This window comes from Stenella coeruleoalba (genome assembly GCF_951394435.1).
Source record: "Stenella coeruleoalba genome assembly, chromosome: 2".
Lineage (NCBI taxonomy): Eukaryota > Metazoa > Chordata > Mammalia > Artiodactyla > Delphinidae > Stenella > Stenella coeruleoalba.
This window is the reverse complement of record NC_137147.1, coordinates 83,561,909-83,579,833: the sequence shown is the minus strand read 5'-3', so window position 1 is coordinate 83,579,833 and position 17,925 is coordinate 83,561,909. Positions and strand designations below refer to the sequence as shown.

At 45.2% G+C, this 17,925-nt stretch overlaps 2 protein-coding genes across 5 annotated transcripts; one reads left to right on the top strand and one right to left on the bottom strand.

The window, feature by feature from the left end:
* Window positions 1-215: 215 nt before the first annotated feature.
* Window positions 216-4,046, bottom strand: RPUSD2 (RNA pseudouridine synthase domain containing 2). Its single transcript, XM_079912774.1, has 3 exons — window positions 3,413-4,046; window positions 1,851-2,147; window positions 216-1,159 (listed from the first exon to the last, which is right to left on the bottom strand). Exons 1-3 carry the CDS (start codon window positions 4,037-4,039, stop codon window positions 425-427), a joined length of 1,659 nt encoding a protein of 552 aa, XP_079768900.1. The 5' UTR covers window positions 4,040-4,046; the 3' UTR covers window positions 216-424.
* A 3,579-nt stretch (window positions 4,047-7,625) lies between these two features.
* Window positions 7,626-17,685, top strand: CCDC32 (coiled-coil domain containing 32). Of its 4 annotated transcripts, none has more exons than XM_079914214.1 (4): window positions 7,626-7,678; window positions 9,497-9,752; window positions 12,451-12,607; window positions 15,903-17,685. In XM_079914214.1, the coding sequence occupies exons 2-4, from the start codon at window positions 9,509-9,511 to the stop codon at window positions 16,039-16,041; spliced, it is 540 nt and encodes a 179-aa protein (XP_079770340.1). In that variant the 5' UTR covers window positions 7,626-7,678; window positions 9,497-9,508; the 3' UTR covers window positions 16,042-17,685. The 4 variants fall into 4 exon arrangements, with proteins under 4 accessions (XP_079770340.1, XP_079770338.1, XP_079770339.1 ...); XM_079914212.1 differs by having other exon boundaries at window positions 12,430-12,607; XM_079914213.1 differs by having other exon boundaries at window positions 7,630-7,678; window positions 9,502-9,752; window positions 12,430-12,607.
* Window positions 17,686-17,925: the final 240 nt, after the last annotated feature.

Sequence of the window (17,925 nt, the reverse complement as noted above, 5' to 3'; positions counted from 1 at the left end):
GAGGAAGAGGAAATGGGGATTACCTATTTAAAGAGTACGGGTTTCCTTTTGGGTGATGAAAATGTTTTGGAACTAATTAAGAGGTTATGGCTGCACATCACTGTGAATGTATGAAACACCACTAAACTGTATATCTTAGAATGGTAATTGTGTTATGTGACCTTTACCTCAATTAAAAAACCAAAAAGACTAGTAAGAAAACCAGACACACAAGGTATTAGAAAAAGAGATCTATTTTACAAACCAAAAAGTCCCCAAACTCTAGCTGGAGGGAGAAGGAAGGAGGTAGCAAGTATGAGCAGGTCCTTTAAGAGCCCAATCTCACCCCTGAGAAAGTCTGAGTACCACCCCATGTGGTCAACTCCTACTTCATGGCCCATCCCCGTTCCAGTCTGAGAAGTAATCCCTCCATTGGCCACAGCCCTCAGTCCTCTTGCCAGTCATCCTGTGCCCAGGCAGGCATGGGTGAAAAGTACTCGAAGTCTGGTCCTTTATAGCACAGGGCATGCAGGAACATCACAAGGTCCTGCGGCAAGGGGTCCTGTCGCACTAGCCGGCACTCTGCACAGAGTGGGTCTGTCTCTTGATCCACGACATCGATTTCCGTTGCCTTCCCTGATGCCAAGGGCACTGTGTCCAGATCCTGAGGGCCTGCCTCAACTGCTCCATCCATCTTCTGGGCAGATGCAGCCAACTCTCCTAGGCAGTCTTTGCCCAGCTCTGAGGAAGGGGCTGTAGAGTCTGGGAGTCCTGGAGACAGGTCACCCTCACAGAGATCTAGCACATCCAGACTCTGTTTGGCCTGGTGCTCTGCCACAAGGTCCCGCAGTAGTTCCTCATCTGTCTTTGGAATGTGGCCGCCTCGGCCTCGGGAGGGGCCCCAGGCGATTGAGTTGTAGATGGGGTCATTGAGGATGGGGTGACCCAGGAACTGGAGGTGGACTCGGATCTGGTGGGTGCGGCCTGTGAGTGGCCGGCACCGTACCACACTGGAGTGGCCATTGTAGCTCAGTCTCTGGAACACTGTCTCACAGGGCTTGCCCCGAGGATCTACACGGCATACCCCTACCTTGTAGGACACCACCAAGATGGGTTCCTTGCAGGTTACTTCCTTGGCAGGGAACTCCCCCTCCACCCGGCACACGTACTCCTTCTCCAGCTACACAGGAGGGGAGAGGGAGAAAGTCAGCACAAAGCCTAAACGCATGAAGCCCAAACCCTCTGCAGTGAGGACAATGGACCTGTGTCAGACAGAAAAGGATTCAAACCCCAGCTCCACCATTTGCCAGTTGCGCAATCCTAGGCACATTACTTACTTAGCCTCTTTAAATCCCATTAACTTGTCTGGAAAATGTTTGATTAGAAAAGCATTTACATCAACAGGGCTGTTATACGGATTCAGTCAGCTGGGCTCTAACGTACTTGGTACTGGAGCTTGGTATACAGTAAACAATAAATATATTACAATCAGATCCAGAATTACAAGTCTCAAGACCACAATCACCACCATTTAACTCTTCTACCCAAGCATCTTCCAACGCCATCCAGAATTCTTCCCACCAAGTAGATTCTCACCACAGTCTTAAAAACCCTGCTCAGCCTGTCAGCACTTTAAATCTTCAAAACAGCATATTACTGAGAGGCAGTATATGCCATCTCTAAAGATCTTTTGAAACATGAGAGATAATAACCTGTCTCTGGCACTTTAGGTGTTGACCTTCCTGAAGATAGGCGGCATGACCAGATAAACACGGAGGCTCACTTCAGATCTAGAACTCAGTGACACCCTTTCAACACAGAGCATTCATGAGGTCAGAAGGTGGCCTGCAGGAGGCAAAAGCTTGGCTCACCTGCCGGTCCCGAACCTGTTCATGAATTCTCTCCGAGACGGCTGCTGTCTTGGCAAACATAAGGACCCCAGAGGTAAGGCGGTCAAGCCGATGCAATGGGTGTAGCTCCTTGAGTTGGTGCTCCTTGCCCAGGATGAAGATGACCGTGTTGTGTCGGAAGCGGCCACAGGGGTGGACAGGAATGGAAGAAGGCTTGTCTACAACCACCACATCTTCGTTCTCTGCTAGCAGGCGGACGGGTTCTGCTGTAACTGGTGGCTCATGCCTGTGCACTGTGTTCCGTAAGAAGTCATTGTCCTGCCAATGACATAGGCAACCAGTCAGCCCAGGGTCCAGCCACCTATAATCAGTCAGCAGCACACACAGCTTCCTCCCCTCTTCCTTACTGACATGGAAGAACGGTCACAGTACATCCTTAAACAGAAAAAGCAGTGTGCATAGTGTAGTCTCACTTTGCAAAAACACAGACATACAGGTAGATAGCAGACATTGAAAAACTCATAGGATATACACAAAATGTTAACGGTGATATCCCTGGGTGGTAAGAGTATGGATTTTTGTTGTTATTCTGCTTATTCGTATTTTCTCTACCACAAAGTTATATTCGAAAAGTAAATTTTTCTAAAATAAAGGAAAAAAACCTCCATAAATCATCACTTATTGTGACCTTGAACAAACACCAAGCTCTAAGTCCAGAGATTTGGGCTCTACACCTGGATTTGCTATAGGCCTACTGTATGCTCTAAGGAAAGTCACTTAACTTCTCCAGGCCTCAGTTTCTTCATCTGTAAAATGTGAGGGTCAGTCCAGACCTCTGCTTCTCAAAACTGGGATGGGAGAGGGGATTCAAACCACTCACTCTCCAAATGCCTTGCATCCCCTCACAACTATGGTGAGGCAGTGTTAATAACAAGGGTGTCTGGTACCTCAGCTGTGATGGAATTTTAAAGAGTCAAAGCACTGGGCTAGACAATTCTAGTCTCAATCTCTGTCATTTCACAATTCTATCTTATCAGGCTCTGTGATAAATAATTTAAGCAGAAGTTATAAGGACACAGGCGTTGGAAGTGGCACTGTTACCTTACCTCTGTGAGGTTTACCTTAGTTTTCTCAGCTTCCTCACAGGTAAAATGAGGTGGCAGTATGTACTCCACAGGTTTGTCATTAGAATTAAATGTTAAAGTACCTAATGCTTAACTCTGTGCCCAGCACACAGTCAGGAGATATAAATGATAGTCTCGGTTATTACTATTTGTATAGAGATCTACAACGCAAGGTAGAAAGTCATAAGCACCAGTGCCACAAGACAGTGCGTAAAAGGAGCTATGAGAATTACAACTTCTGTCCCTTGGAAACACCGAAGACGCCTTGATGGAGGGGATAAGTGGGCTGAGTTCTTAAGCATACAGGCTGTCTACCTGCGGAGATGGGGCGCTAAAAGAGTGTTCCAAGTGAAAATGAGAACGCTTCAGAATTACCCCGATTTTACTCCAGTACCTATGCCCTAGTAACTATGAAATAAAACCCTGCCCCCTTTTGGGCAGGCCCCATGAGGACTCCACCTTGAGCACAACGCTGAGGTCCTGTACTGGCTCCTCGTTGAGGTGCAGGCGTCCTGCCCTGACCGCGGCTTCGTAGTAGGCAAGAGGCTGGGCTCGGAACTCGGTGCTGAAGACGTGCAGCAAGCTGTGGCCCACCCAGCGGCCTTTGCAGTAAGTTTGGAAGTCAAAGTAATAGGGCCGCACCTTGCGCAGGCCGCCCTCAAAGTAGTAGCTGGTCTCGGCAAAGTGTTCATCGCCGAAGCTAACGCCTGCCCGCCGCTTCTTCGGGGGCGGCACGACGCGCTCCCCGGTTGCTCCCCGCCGCTTCTTCCGCTTGCCGGGGCCCGGGCCTACAGTCGCGGCCTGCTCCCCGCTCCCTGCTGCCTGCGTCGCGTCCCCCGGGGCCGGCTCCACTCCTGGGCCCGCTGGCTCCGGGCGCCCTGGGGGCTGCTCACCCCTCGCGTAGCCACCCGCATCTCCATTTTGCTGAGCCGGAGCCCCCAGCCCGCTAGCTGCCTCGGCCCTGGTCGAAAGTGTTTCCGCCATGGGGCCCCTACGGCCACCCCAAGTCCTGTCAAAGGTGAGACGCCGGAGGTTGAAGCACACTCGCCCAAAAACCTGGAGCCACACGCGGCCGCCCAGCCACATGACCACCCAACCGCGGCGGCCATGTCGCGCTCTGATGACGTCACTCGGCACCAACCAATCAGTGACGCCTAGTGCCGAGGCGGGACTGCGTTAAGAATAGGAGTGAAGGAGTGAGCAGAATGAGTTGAGTTGAGAGGCTGTGAGAATGATTCATTAAGTGTAGATTCCATGTAGATATGCTCGACGTCCCTTGAGTCTGGAAAGACTCTTGAAAGTTATTTTAAAACAAAACAAAACAAAATGAGGATTGCTAAACTCTGAATATCCAAGAAGCACTGTGTTGTATACTTTAAAGGGTATATTTTGTGACTTATATAACTCAATAAAGCTGTTATATATGTAATTAAGCACACACATCTCAGAAGCAATGTTTTTACACTTGTCCTTCTCCCTAACAGCATGAGAAGGACTAGAGATCTCCCATTTGCCTCCCATATGCTCGTGTCCTGAGATTAAAACTCCAAGTAGATCAGAAGATGTATTTGTCAGAGTTCTTAAATGCAAAGTACTGAAACCAACTTCTGTTAACTTCATAAGAGACGGAATTATTGAAAGGATATTAGTGCCTCATAGGATTCACAAGAGAGCCGGAGAACAGGCTCAGAAACATCCAAATCAAGAGAAGCCAAGGCCTCTGAGAACCAGCCACATGACAAAAGGGTGAATTGTATGGAATGTGAATTATATTTCAATAACGTTGTTTTTTTTTAAATACTCAAAATGTGGTCTGTGGATTAGCAACATGGGCAACAACTGCTGGAACCGCAGAATCTTTTTCCTCCTTCCCTCCAGATCAGCTGAGTGAGAACCTGCATTTTAACAAGATCCTCAGATCATCTGTTTGCATATTAAAGTTTGAAAAGGACTTTTATAGACCGCGCAAAGTAGATTTTTGTCGTACCCTTTGGACATCCAGCATCTTCTCAACACTCTTGTGTGGGGAATTTCCCACATTAAGTACTGCCTCCAAGAGGTGGAATTCAGAAACTGGCCTTCCCAGCCTCCCTTGCAACTTGGGCATCCATCACCTGGGCTCCTTTGATCAGGCAGAACCTTTGGTTCAGAGGCATATAGCAGAGGAAGCAGGCACAGTGTGGAATACATGTCTGACAAGATAGCATTGGAGGTATCTGATTTGGGGGACTAAGAGTGGGGGAAGTTCTTGTGTCCAGTGCCCAGCTGCAGTGTCTATGTTCAATGGCATTGGGGTGCTCCCTGAGAAATCCCTCAGTGAGGTTTGGACACTGAGGTTTACTCAGTGGGTATAGACCCCAAGTCTGACTCTTTGGTCCATCTTGAGATTCTGTGAACTATTTAATATCCTTTAATACTGTGGTGTACAATAGAATAGCCATTAGCCACCTGTGGCTATTTAAATTAATTAAAATGAAAAAAAAATTTTAATTCAGTTCTTCAGTTACAGAAACTGCATCTCAAGTGCTCAATAATCACATGAAGCTAGTGGATACCTTATTGGACAGCTCAAATACAGAACATTTCTATCATCACAGAAATTTTATTGTACAGAGCAGCTTTAATTAATTCCTTTTACTGCTTAAACTGGCTAGAATGAGCTCTATAGTTTGAACTAAGAACTCCACCTAACTTACTGTGATAAGGATTTAAGTCTTTAAGAGCAATGGGAAAGAGTTTCTGGGGTGTGTGTGTGTGTGTGTGTGTGTGTGTGTGTGACATGATCTAATCTCCATTTCAAAAAGATTACCCTGGTTGCAACTTGGAGAAGGGACTGAAGAGTGAATCACAAGGTCTAGCTCCAATTCAGTGTGGTCTTTGACCATGAGGGTTCTAATTTAAACATTCAGACACCAAACAAGTTTTGAACATTTGCCAAGCATCGCTTGGCTCTAGAGATACAGAGGTAAGAAAGACATGGTTCCTGACCTCAGTGAAGGCCTAGGCTGGTTGAGGAAACAAATATAAAACATATTTGTGCTAATCACATTGTGGTTAAAGCAGAGACTAAGATAGAGGGATGCTGACTGCCCTCATGTGGCTTCCCAGTGTGAACAGTCCTTGGGGAGGGGGAGATCACCAGGGCTTATGGTTTCAGCTTTGCAAGTCCAGGATCTGGTTTGGATTTATTCAGTGCACACGCTAATTAAACTCAAAGGACACAGATGAATCGCTAAGGGTGACCATTTTTAAATTTACAACTGTAATTTTAAGTTAAAAGGTGTATTCAATTTTATAGCAGCCACTGTTTGTGCCTACTGTTAAAGGCACCCTCATCCTGGTATCAAGATATGTAAGAGGCCAAATATGAAATCAAGAGGTTTTTTTGGTGAGCAGGAAATTAGAGAAAACTTCATAAGTGAGTTGAAAGGCCATGGAGCAGCTCAATGAAGCACCCATAAATCTATGACAGTGATCCTTTCTATGAATCAGATGCTACCAGATTCGTGTCACCAGGTCGGGTGGCAGTTGGAGGACTCTATGGATCCGCCCATCCTCATATATTCCCTGTGAATAAGCACTGCCAAAATCTTGCCTATTATTTGCTCCTTTGTTTTCTAACCTTCTTGCTTTCCACTTCCTTCTGTTTGCATATTCTAAGAATGATTATAAATGTAACAGAGTACCTTGTAGTTCCCTTTCACATGGTGGTAGTTATTACCACCATAGCCACATTGATTGGCTTTGGACACATCTAGAGATTATACCCTCAGCCAAGCTACTTCTACAGATGGTTGGCTGATGTCTTTCTTCACATGTGTCTTTTGGGAGACAGTAACCTGCCCTGGAAATTGGGGATCAGGTTGGGAGGGTTGCATCTCAACGAACGGATAACCCCTGAAGGATATCAAAGGTCATCTCCTTTAAAAAAAAAAAAAGTTTCTGACACACATTTCCCATGACCACTCTCTCCTTTATGTACTCTGGCCACACTTCCGTCATATCCTCTATAACTCTTTGATGTTATTTGTCAACTTGTCTGTCTCCATGGCGCTTCCTCCTAAGCTTTAAGGCTGGGACCCATACCAAGTCTTACCTGTCTTGAATTCCCGCTTAACACAATGCCTCGAACACAGCATGAGCCTGATGTCTATTGACTAAATGAATGTGGGAAAGCTACATAACTTGGTGAACGGGACCTGGATCTCCTGTGAGAGTAAGGAAAGTAATCGCTTCCAACCCCATTCGAGGAGCAGAAGTCCTCTAATTTGCGTATCGAAGGGCTGAAATTTTCGGGGACAAACAGCAGCCCAGAGAACGGCCGAGGAGATTAACTTGCTCAGGTAACCAAGAAAAGTCAAGGCCTTGGAAACTGGGCTTCCCTATCTGAGCAGGAACCACGTGGAAAGCGCCGTCCGCGCGGCTGTAACGCACTTGATATGAGCCGAATCTACCTGGCCCTTGGGAAGACTGGGGCCCAGGGCGTGTTCTCCACCGTTTCCAGGCAACAACAGTCCCGCCCATCGTTTCCTAGCCCTCTGCTTCTCGCTTCCTTACCCTGCTGAGCTCCACTCGACCAATTGACGCACAGAACATCGCCAGTTTGGGAGGTGGTTGGAGGACTCCAGGGATCCGTCACCTAGAAACTCCGCCTCCCTATTTCTCCCAGGCTGCCAGCGACTGAACTGAGCTGAGCGTTTGCGGGCTGCGGGGCCGGCGGTTGCGGTAGGTGGAGAGGCGCGGGGGTGCCCAGCGTTTTGTATCCCCGGCTCCGGCCGCATTCCGAGATACCACAGAGGTGCCTCGGGGCCTCAGTCGTCCCTCCTGGCCAGTCCTTGAGGCCTGAGCGACTGAGGCCCGAGATCTGGACATCAGGGTTTTCCGCGCTGGTATGGACTTCCTGCGGGGGACCGGGGGACCAGGGGACCAGGGCTCTGATGCTAGCAAAGTTTTGGTGTGGGTGGGTTCAAACGACTTCGGTATAGGGGTGGAGCCTCATTGTGACCCTTGGCATCAGTTCATACAGGGACTCCGTCACATATCTGGCCCTTTTACTTCCGGGCCATTGCGCTGGCTGGGCGCTCTCTCCTGGAATTATTCAGACCTTTTCCCAGGCAGCCTTCCTAATCTCAAAGGTCCCTCCTGTAAGAAGGTGTCAATTCATCCTATTAGATTAGATAGTTACGAAAGCCCCCGGGCTTTGTGGGTAGCCCTTCCCATTTAGCTCTGCTCAGGCTACTTTCAGTATAGAGTCCCAAACAGGCAGAGTGATAATGGGTAAAAACATGGCTTTTGGAGCGTCACAGGTCTGGTTTCCAATCAGGGATTCACTCTGTATCAGTAATGTGCCTTTGACAAGTTACCCTCATGATCCTCAGTTTTTTCATCTGTAAAATGATGACAATGTCTGTCTTTCCATTTTTCTATTAAAATAAGAACACGAGCCGTATAGCCCAGCGTCACCATGTAATGAGCACATGAGTCTTGCATATGACAGTACTCTCCGACAGTTTTCACCAAGCAGCATTTTTATTATCCTGGTGTACTGTATATGGAACTGTGCAGGGCCTTTAGTCTGTATCCTATTGAAAACAGAATTTAATTGGCTGAGGACAGAGTGGTTGCATTTTGGAGATATTTGGAGAAAAGTGCAGAATGGTTGTCCTCACTGGAAATGTCCTAGAAATTCCTCTGTGTGTGTGTGCGTATATGTGTTAAAACATCCATAACATAAATTTTACCATTTTAACCATTTATAGATGTACTGTTAAGTGGCATTCACATTATTGTACAACCATTCCGACCATCTATTTCTAGAACTTCCCAAACCGAAACTCTGTACCCATTAAACAGTAACTCCCATTACCATCCCCGCCTCCAACCACCATTCTATTTTCTGTCTCTATGAGTTTGACTGCATAGACCTCATATAAGTGGAATCATTCAATATTTGTCCTTTTGTGTCTGGCTTATAGAAATTCCATTTTAAGGGACTTCCCTCGTGGCACTGAGGTTAAGAATCTGCCTGCCAATGCAGGGGACACAGGTTCGAGCCCAGGTCCAGGAAGATCCCACATGCTGCGGAGCAACTAAGCCTGTGCACCACAAATACTGAGCCTGTGCTCTAGAGCCCACCAGCCACAACTACTGAGCCCACGTGTCACAACCACTGAAGCCCACGTGCCCAGAGCCCGTGCTCCACAAGAGAAGCCACTGCAATGAGAAGCCCGCGCACTGCAACGAAGCATAGCCCCCGCTTGCCGCAACTAGAGAAAGCCCACGTGCAGCAACGAAGACCCAACACAGCCAAAAATTAATTAATTAATAAAAAAAGAAATTCCATTTTAAAAGACAAACTTCATTATGAAAACAACCTGAGTGCAGAGCCAGAAGAGGAACCTAATTACCCTTTTGTCATCTATTTCTCAATAACATAGGAATGTAATAGAAGACATTTTAAATTTTGTTAAGAGAAACTTGATAAAAGGCTATTACCTTCCTTCCTAAGTCAGTCCTTATTCACTTGAGCTTCTGTTTTTTCAGCTCAGATTCCAAATGAAAATGTTTGAGAACGTTGATTCTACAACTACAAGACCTGGCCCGGATCTTTGGGCTGAAATCTGTTCCTGTCTGCCACATCCTGACCAAGAGGATAGTGCCAGCAATGCTTTCTCAGACTCCTTTATGGATTCTTACCCTGCAGGCACAGGCCAGAGGGAGGCCCCAGACTTTGCTGTGCAGCCAACTGTAAAGCCTTGGGCTCCCCTACAGGATTCAGAAGTGTATTTAGCATCTCTAGGTAAGTTAGATGGCTTTTTTTTTTTTTTTTAATCAGAAGCTGGTGGTTTTAAGGAAGCATGTTGAAGTTCTGTTACATCAAACCTGGTTTTCTGTTCTCTGTTTTTTTGTTTGTTTTTTTGTCCTTACCACATGTATCTGTCAGATGTAATTCTAGGGGGGGTGTTTCAGGTTGGTTGTTGGGAAGGAGCCCCCTTTTCCTTGTACATCCCTTAACAGTCTTTGTCATCTCCTGCCTCTGACTGTTTCATCTCAATTCTGCTTTATTTATTGGCATTCTGTAGGACACTCTTGTTCACTCTTGGTGGCCCATGTATTCAGATAACCCCAAAGTGTCATACCTTATGCATCCTGAAAGAAGAAGGTCATGGTCCCAGAGCTACATGTGGATTTATGATGCTACAGTTTGAGAAATAGATTTAATAGATTGATGGTTGGGATGGGAGTATATTGACATAAAATTCATTCTGCCTCTTGTTAGCCATTTTAGTTTTTAAATATTTCCTGAACACATCTTCACTGCCCTGTCCGGTGGCCTTCCTTAAGTATTTAGAGAGACTCCTAACACAGGAAAGAGATTCAGATTGTCCCGTGCTAGGGGAAAGACAAATATCAGTCTTGGGCAGTGATCGCCAATCTTCAGAATTGAGTTAACCTTTATTATTAGACATCCATGAGATGCATCAATATGTCACAAAACCAAACCTGAGAATAATTATTTGAGGAAGGAAAGGCAATTCAGGAAGAAGAAGCATTTGAGGAAGGACAGAAAGAAGAGTCAGAATAGAGTTTACATGATTGCTAAGAAATTTCTTGGAAAAATAGAAGGAATTTGGTTAATGATGTACTGGAGGAAAAAAATATGAGAAAAACACAGGTGGAATGATGGCTAATGAGAAAGCTGAGGGTGTAATATGAAATTTGTTGGGAAGCCACCAGAGATAGTATAGTAATACTTGCAGCAGTGGCCGAGGAGGTTACCAATTCTGTTGTAGTCAGAATATCTGTTTAATGATGATAGGAGAAGAAGCCACAGTCTTAGGAAGCTGAAGAACCAGATCCTTCGTCTTGTTGGTGCTCTGTGCCCAGGGCATATAAGAAACTTTCATGGATTCAGTGATGTTTTTGATTGGTGAAGACTGGTTCAGAAAGTTAAAACTCCACGGATCTTTTCTAAACTCAGTTAAGATGATGATTAAAATGTCCTCCCCTGAAGAAAATAAGAGGGATTCCTGTTGCCTTTGGCAGAGTCTGGAAGATAATGGCAAGCGGGTTTGGAGGATGCAAGGCACCTATTTCTGCCTGATCACATCTGATCAGGGACTCAGCACCCTCAGAAAGGGGAAGACCTTTTCCAGCCCAAAAGACTACCTCCCACCTTGACAATCAAGGCCTGACAACATAAAGATTGTTTTTATTGCCAAATAAACTTATATCAGAGAATCCACTAAGAGCAACAATTAAAAACTTTTAGCCAGTTCAATCTGAGATATACATAATCCTTTACCCATCCTCCAGGAGAAAAAAACTTCTCAAATATTTAACATTTATCAACTGTAGTTTTTTTTTTTTTTTTTCCATGGGTGAGCTTTTGGTGGTAACTTGTAGCAACAAAAGGTGTTTGTTTTGATCAGTGGGTTCCAGCTGATGCGGCTTGTTTAGAAATGAAAACAAGATTGCAAATCATAAAGTTTCTATTGGTGGGCTTGATGTCCACCCCTCCCCTCCAAAAAGTCATCATTTACCTATTTATTATAGTTAGAGGCAAGACTAAATTAAGGCAGAAGGCAAATGGTGATACCCTTACTTGTATTCTTTTAAAGGGGCTGTCTGTTCATCAGTTATACTTAAAATGCAAAGAAGAGTAACTAAACATGTATCACCAGGAAGCCATAATGGATCACTCTCACAGGGATTACAAGATGTTTGTTTTTGTTAGGCTCCAACATCCAGGCCACAAGCAGAACAACCTTCAAAAAAAACATTGGGAGATTCCTTTTCTTTAATCAAGAACTTAATCACACATAGAGATCTTAAAGGTCTCTTATTATTGAGTTCTCATCAAGTCAATTTTTGTGTCTAATGAACCAACGAATCTCTCTTCATTTTATCTAATTCTTTCTCATGAGGTTTGGAAACCACTTTATGACACTGTAACAAAAAAAGCCATTTACTCCTCCGAGAGACTATTTTCAGGAGTTGAAAAAAGAAAATAGTATACACATGTCAAGCCAGGGAAAACAAGCATTTCTTAGAGAGATACCTGCTGGGCTTCTGTGATTTCAAAGAAACCGTGCCATCAATTTATTTATGAGAACCTATAAACTCCTTTTCTGGGGTTAAACAATTTAACAGTTATTTGGTACAATGCAGAGAGAAGGCATTGGGATGGAAAAAGAAAAATGTAGGTTTGTCCTCCTTAAAAAAATGAGCTCTTTTTCAGGGAGTGTGCTTGTACTCATCAGTGAGAGAATTTTTAAGTTGACATTTTGCATTTTTGCTTTGTTTTGTTTTGTCTGGCCGCACTGTGTGGCATGCGGAATCCTGGTTCCCCAACCAGGGATTGAACCCGTGCCCCCCGCAGTGGAAGCGCAGAGTCTCAACCACTGGACCTCGAGGGAAGTCTGGCATTTTGCATTTTAGATTAGTTTTGTTTCATACTCACTTTCCTTGTTAAGTTCAACTTCCTCTCTCTTTAGAGAAGAAACTGAGAAGAATCAAAGGTTTACATCAGGAAGTGACTTCCAAGGACATGCTTCGTACCCTGGCCCAAGCAAAGAAGGAATGCTGGGATCGGTTCCTCCAGGAGAAGTTAGCATCAGAATTCTTTGTGGATGGACTTGATTCTGATGAGAGGTAATTGATTCTCAGTCCAGCTCCAGGTGACGGTCTATTTCACTGAAAGCATTTCTCTTCCTCTAAAGAAGTCAGGGAGAGCGACATCTGAGTCCAGATATAAGTTGATATCAACATCAGCTTTTCTGAGCTAAAATCATCCTTTGTAAGGTTGCTTTATTTGCTTAGTCCAGTGGCAGATTTTTGGGAATGAGTTTTTTTTTTTTTTTTGCGGTACGCGGGCCTCTCTCTGTTGTGGCCTCTCCAGTTGCGGAGCATAGGCTCCGGATGCGCAGGCTCAGTGGCCATGGCTCATGGGCCCAGCCGCTCCGCGGCATGTGGGATCCTCCCAGACCGGGGCACGAACCCGTATCCCCTGTATCGGCAGGCGGACTCTCAACCACTGCGCCACCAGGGAAGCCTGGGGAATGAGTATTTTTGCCAAAAAGCAAATTCCGCACCTACGTCTTTTTTTTTTTTTGGCTGCGTTGGGTCTTCATTGCTGCGTGCAGGCTTTATCTAGTTGTGGCGAGCAGGGGCTACTCCTTGTTGCCGTGCGTGGACTCTCATTGCGGTGGCTTCTCGTTGCAGAGCACAGGCTCTAGGTGCGCAGGCTTCAGTAGTTGTGGCACACGGGCTCAGTAGTTGTGGCTCGCATGCTCTAGAGCGCAGGCTCAGTAGTTGTGGCTCATGGGCTTAGTTGCTCCGCGGCATGTGGGATCTCCCCAGACCAGGGCTCGAACCCGTGTACCCTGCGTTGGCAGGCGGATTCTTAACCACTGTGCCACCAGGGAAGCCCCCCCCCCCGACCTACATCTTGATCACAGGTTGAGCAGAGTTGAGAATAAACTATTGTATTCATTTTTAAGTACACACTGTGCTTGAGAAAGTAGTAATCAATCAACAACTGGAACCAAGTCTTCTTACCTATCAATCTCCACTGCCTTACAGAGTTTCTGTCATATTTCTGTCAAATTTGAGTAGACACTCAAATTTGTGTAGACCAAATGAATGAATTTCTTAAGCATCTACTATGAAGGCACTGTGCTTGATGTCATAGGCATGGAGGGGAGATGTAAAGACGTTTTAGAGCCTTTTTTTGGTCCTCAGAACTAGGTGGGGAGAGCTGACAAATATATATGTAGACATACCTAACAAAACGAGGCAGCATAAGAAAAGAGCCAGATGAGTGGAAGTGACAATGTGCGTTAGGAGTTGAAAGACCATTGAGCTCCCTCTGGGGTCTGGTTTTATACCAAAGGAGAACAGTATCTGCAGATGGGCTGGATGCAGAAAGGAGGAGAGGGCATTCTGCCACAAAAAGCAGGATGGTGCTTGACACCGGGGATAGGAGCTCTGCCACTTACTGGTTGTATGTTTCTGGGTGAGTAACCTGTGTGTGCCTCAGCTTCCTGCTCTGTAAAGCAGGAGTAGTACCTCTTACCTTATAGGGTTGTTATGAGCATTAAATGAGTTACTATGTATAAAGCACTTAGAACAGTGCCTGGCACAGGGTCAGTACTGTGTGTTAGCTCTTCTTAATATTATTCTTCCTAACAGAATTTTAAACTTCAGTAAGAAATTATTCAAAATGAAAATCAGTGAGGGAAATAAAAACCTGAATTTTAACACAAGGTCTTAGGGGAATATGACTTAACCTAAGTTTACATCATAGCATTAACACTGATTTTGAGAGTCCCATGGTATCAGATGAAGATACTGCTGCTGAAATCATGGACAGTATGTGAATAGAACTTCATGGTTACATTTTATTTTTTAATTTGCAAAGTATTTTCACTTACATTATCTCAAATATTGCATCAGCGTGCCCCCAGATCCTTCAGAAATGAGTGTGGCATCTAAGGTCAGGTCAGCTTCCCTCTGAGGGTTCAGAAAATAATATACATTTTACTCTTTTCTTTTCCCAATTGAGCCTTAAACTGCCCCAAACACAAAAGATGAAGATGCACAGATTTCTGAGCCACTAATAATTTGGTATTATATTCTCTCCTCTTCAATATTTCCTTCCTCTCCAGTTCTGAGAAGAAAAGACAACTTTCTCCTGCATAATTCTCAAATAGTAATTCTTCTCAGAAATTAGATCAGCACCAAGACTCAAGCTTATGTTTCTGTGTATTTATTAATACCTAAAATAATGTGGGTTTCCCTTCCTTATAGAAATAATTGAAACAATTTTTGAAAAGTATGGTAGATGAAGATTAAATGCCCACATAGCACCTTAGTCCCCTGAGCTATGGGCAGCTGTTGAGCTGTGGGCACCTGTCGCCCTGAGCCTACATCTGTGGGAATGCTTCTTTCTATCAGTGTTCAGAACAAGCGCCAGGAAACAGTAGACGTGCATTTGGTTTCAAACTTCAAAGTTTATGTTTTAAACACAGTCCATTTTGTAGTGGAATTGTGTGGTTCTTCACGTATGTGAAGGCCAGATGTGTGACCCTCCTTATGGCATGCTTTTGGCAAGGGAGCAATGGGCTGGGAAATCCTACTGTCCACAACATGATTCCCTCATTTTAGGTGTCTAAAATCTGCTGGTTATGGCCTTATTTCTTGGCTTATGATTTTTTGCTATTGAAGAGCACAGAATGAGGTTTATATTATTCCTAGTCATTTGCAATTTACCGTGAATGTCTAATAGCTTTAGGGTGGAGATATCCTGGGTACTCAAGGAAGGTGGGAGGGGGACACTTCCCCCTCCCCACAGATCCAAACAAAAAAGAGCCCCCTGGCATACTGGCATTCCTTTGTGGGGAACATTGCTACTCAGATGTTTCCATCTTGGCATCTTGCTGTAGAAAGAACTAAACAAACAGAAACACACGAAAAATCGTGTTTAGTACAACTAAGTGCTGTAAGTATAATTAAGCCTCAGACTACCTCAGGTATAAGAGATTTCGAGATGCTCAGGTTTCTGCCTCACTAATAATTTGGTATTTATTTGAATGTTTCCTCCCCTTGACGATTTCTCTTCTCTCCAGTTTTGAGGAAAAAAAGACAGGACTGAGGCATAAGCTCTTTAGCTGTTCTCATCAAGCCTTCAGAGACTCTGCATTCATTTGAAGGCGGCCTGGTGCTGCTTGTCGCCCAAGTGCCCACTAGGGGGTAAATTATGCCACGGAGCTGCCAGGATGCACAGCTGTCAGAGGAGTATCTGTGCTCCCCACCTTAGCAGAGAAAAACAATTATAGGAAGAAATTGGTGGTGGGCGGGAAGGCAGTCTTTGAGTAACTGAGATAATCATTGAGTAATTAACCAGTGAGGTCTGATGCAGCCACCCTTCTCTCCTGCTCTTTCCTAGCACCTTGGAACATTTCAAGAGGTGGCTCCAGCCAGATAAAGTAGCCATCAGTACGGAGGAGGTCCAGTATCTGATTCCTCCAGAGTCGCAGGTTGAGAAGCCAGCGCCCGGGGACGAGCCAGCAGCAGTGGAACAATAAATTACACACACACACACACACACACACACACACGCCCAGCAGCTGTCTTGGTTCCAGAGGGAACAGCAGAGAGCTCGGCAGCGGCAGCAGCAAGGAGAAATCTAGGGAGGGAAAAAGCCCAGCCTTCCACTCCACCAAGCAAGCAGCTGCGGGCCCCTGAGGACTTGCTGGGGGCTGGCACGTGTGACTGTCTTGGGTAAAGTGACTGACCCAGTGGGTGCTGGATCAAAATACCGCCTTCCTCTCTGTCTCACAGCTTGTCTGAGCTCTGTTGCTGCAGGTGAGAAGTCTAAGAACCTAGTGAAGGACCAAGTGTGAAAGTATTTGGAGAAACTGATACCCTTGTGTATAATGGATAAGTTAAGTGAGCCATATTTTTTCTCGCCTCTTCTGGATGGTCCCACCTGTGTTCCACGCGTTCCCTTGGTAAATGGTCAGGGACGCGTGGCACCGAAGAGAGTGAAGTCTGCTTCCTTGAATCCAAGACCCATCTGAGGCTTCTCTAACAAGTCCATAATAAATATAGGGACTTTAGGAAAAAGAGGCTGGGCTTTTCCTTCGTCCGATTTGTTTCTTGTGGGGAAAATGAACGAAAGAAGTGTGAAAATATGTGTTTCTGTGTATACATGTATATTTTTTATTTCATGCATGGTTTCTCCCCTGACTTCCTCTGGCACTTAAAAAGAGCCAGGTTCCAAATTAGACTTGTGTTTATGGTATTGGTATTTGAAACCACTCCTGAATAATTCCACGCCTACTCCTTGCGGCAGCTTTCCTGGCTAAGCCTATGCTTCCTACCTTGTTTATGGTGTTCTTGTTCAGTTGGTATTGTCCACATAAAACTTTTCTCATCAGACTAGCTGTGTGTGGTGCTATTAACCTGATTCCTCTCAGAGAGACACTCCTAGGCAGTCAGGAGGTAAACACAAATGCATGTCAACGCAGGAGAGCTGGTAACTTTTGCCAGATTCCTGTTTTTAACGTGTGCCCTCTGACAAGCCAAACCTCGGTGCCCTGAGGGTAGGATTCTGAGGTCATGGCTCCAGTGGAGCCTCTTTCTGGGTAATAGGTTCCAAATCCCTAATGATGAGCAGGTGGCCATAAAAACCTTCAGAGAACATTTGCTCATTTCTAAATCAAGTAGGTTGAGAAATTTTGCCTTGTCCAAAAGGATGGGAACCAACCAGGTGATTCTATATACTTGCTTAATTATATGAATATTTTTGTCGTAATTTCCAGATGGGTTTTCCTATTTGTTTTGCCATTGACTACTGGTGTTAGCTTTATTCTTACTGCTTTTTATTAGTAGGATGCCTTTGACAGAGAGAGTGACCCTCTGTTCCCCAGACACTTTGAGCAAGCCAGACACTGACAGTCATCCAGCCCTGGACTAAGCTTGCAAGGGATTCTGCCTGGGGTTCAGGTGCCAAACCTCACTCTTCCTACAGAGCCATCTGATGGCTTTCAGATGGATGGATAGGCTTAGAAAGGAAAAAAAAAACGAAAAAAACACCTAAGATTTTCCTTCTCCCTGCATGATAAACAAAATTATTCTTCCTCAGTAACAACAATTTAAGAAAAAAAGCAGTAAGGTCTGAAAATACTCTCCCAAAGAGCAGCTGATCATGGGTGGTTAGAGAATGTTTCTGTACCAGAAAACAGCGTTTCTGTCATTCAGGCAGGATTCCAACTTTGCCTTTTCCCTACCTCCCATTTTCGACCTAAGAAACAGAAATCTTAATATGAAAAGGTGGGGAGTTGATTCAGAGGAACTGAAAAGGAATTGTAGGACTGAAAGATGTTTAGCCCAGAGTGAAAACCCGGGGTGGGGCGGGGGTGGGGGGGAAGGCCCCAGATCTCTGCTGCCTTCTCACTTCACTCCTC

Excerpts from the sequence above, each read along its gene's own strand:
- RPUSD2 (XM_079912774.1), bottom strand. The coding sequence starts at position 4,039 with ATGTGGCTGGGCGGCCGCGTGTGGCTCCAGGTTTTTGGGCGAGTGTGC. Across the intron at positions 2,148-3,412 it reads ACCTCAGCGTTGTGCTCAAG|GACAATGACTTCTTACGGAA; the intron begins GTGGAGTCCTCA and ends TGTCATTGGCAG. Across the intron at positions 1,160-1,850 it reads AACAGGTTCGGGACCGGCAG|CTGGAGAAGGAGTACGTGTG; the intron begins GTGAGCCAAGCT and ends CCTCCTGTGTAG.
- CCDC32 (XM_079914212.1), top strand. The coding sequence starts at position 9,509 with ATGAAAATGTTTGAGAACGTTGATTCTACAACTACAAGACCTGGCCCG. Across the intron at positions 9,753-12,429 it reads AGTGTATTTAGCATCTCTAG|TTCAACTTCCTCTCTCTTTA; the intron begins GTAAGTTAGATG and ends TTCCTTGTTAAG. Across the intron at positions 12,608-15,902 it reads GGACTTGATTCTGATGAGAG|CACCTTGGAACATTTCAAGA; the intron begins GTAATTGATTCT and ends GCTCTTTCCTAG.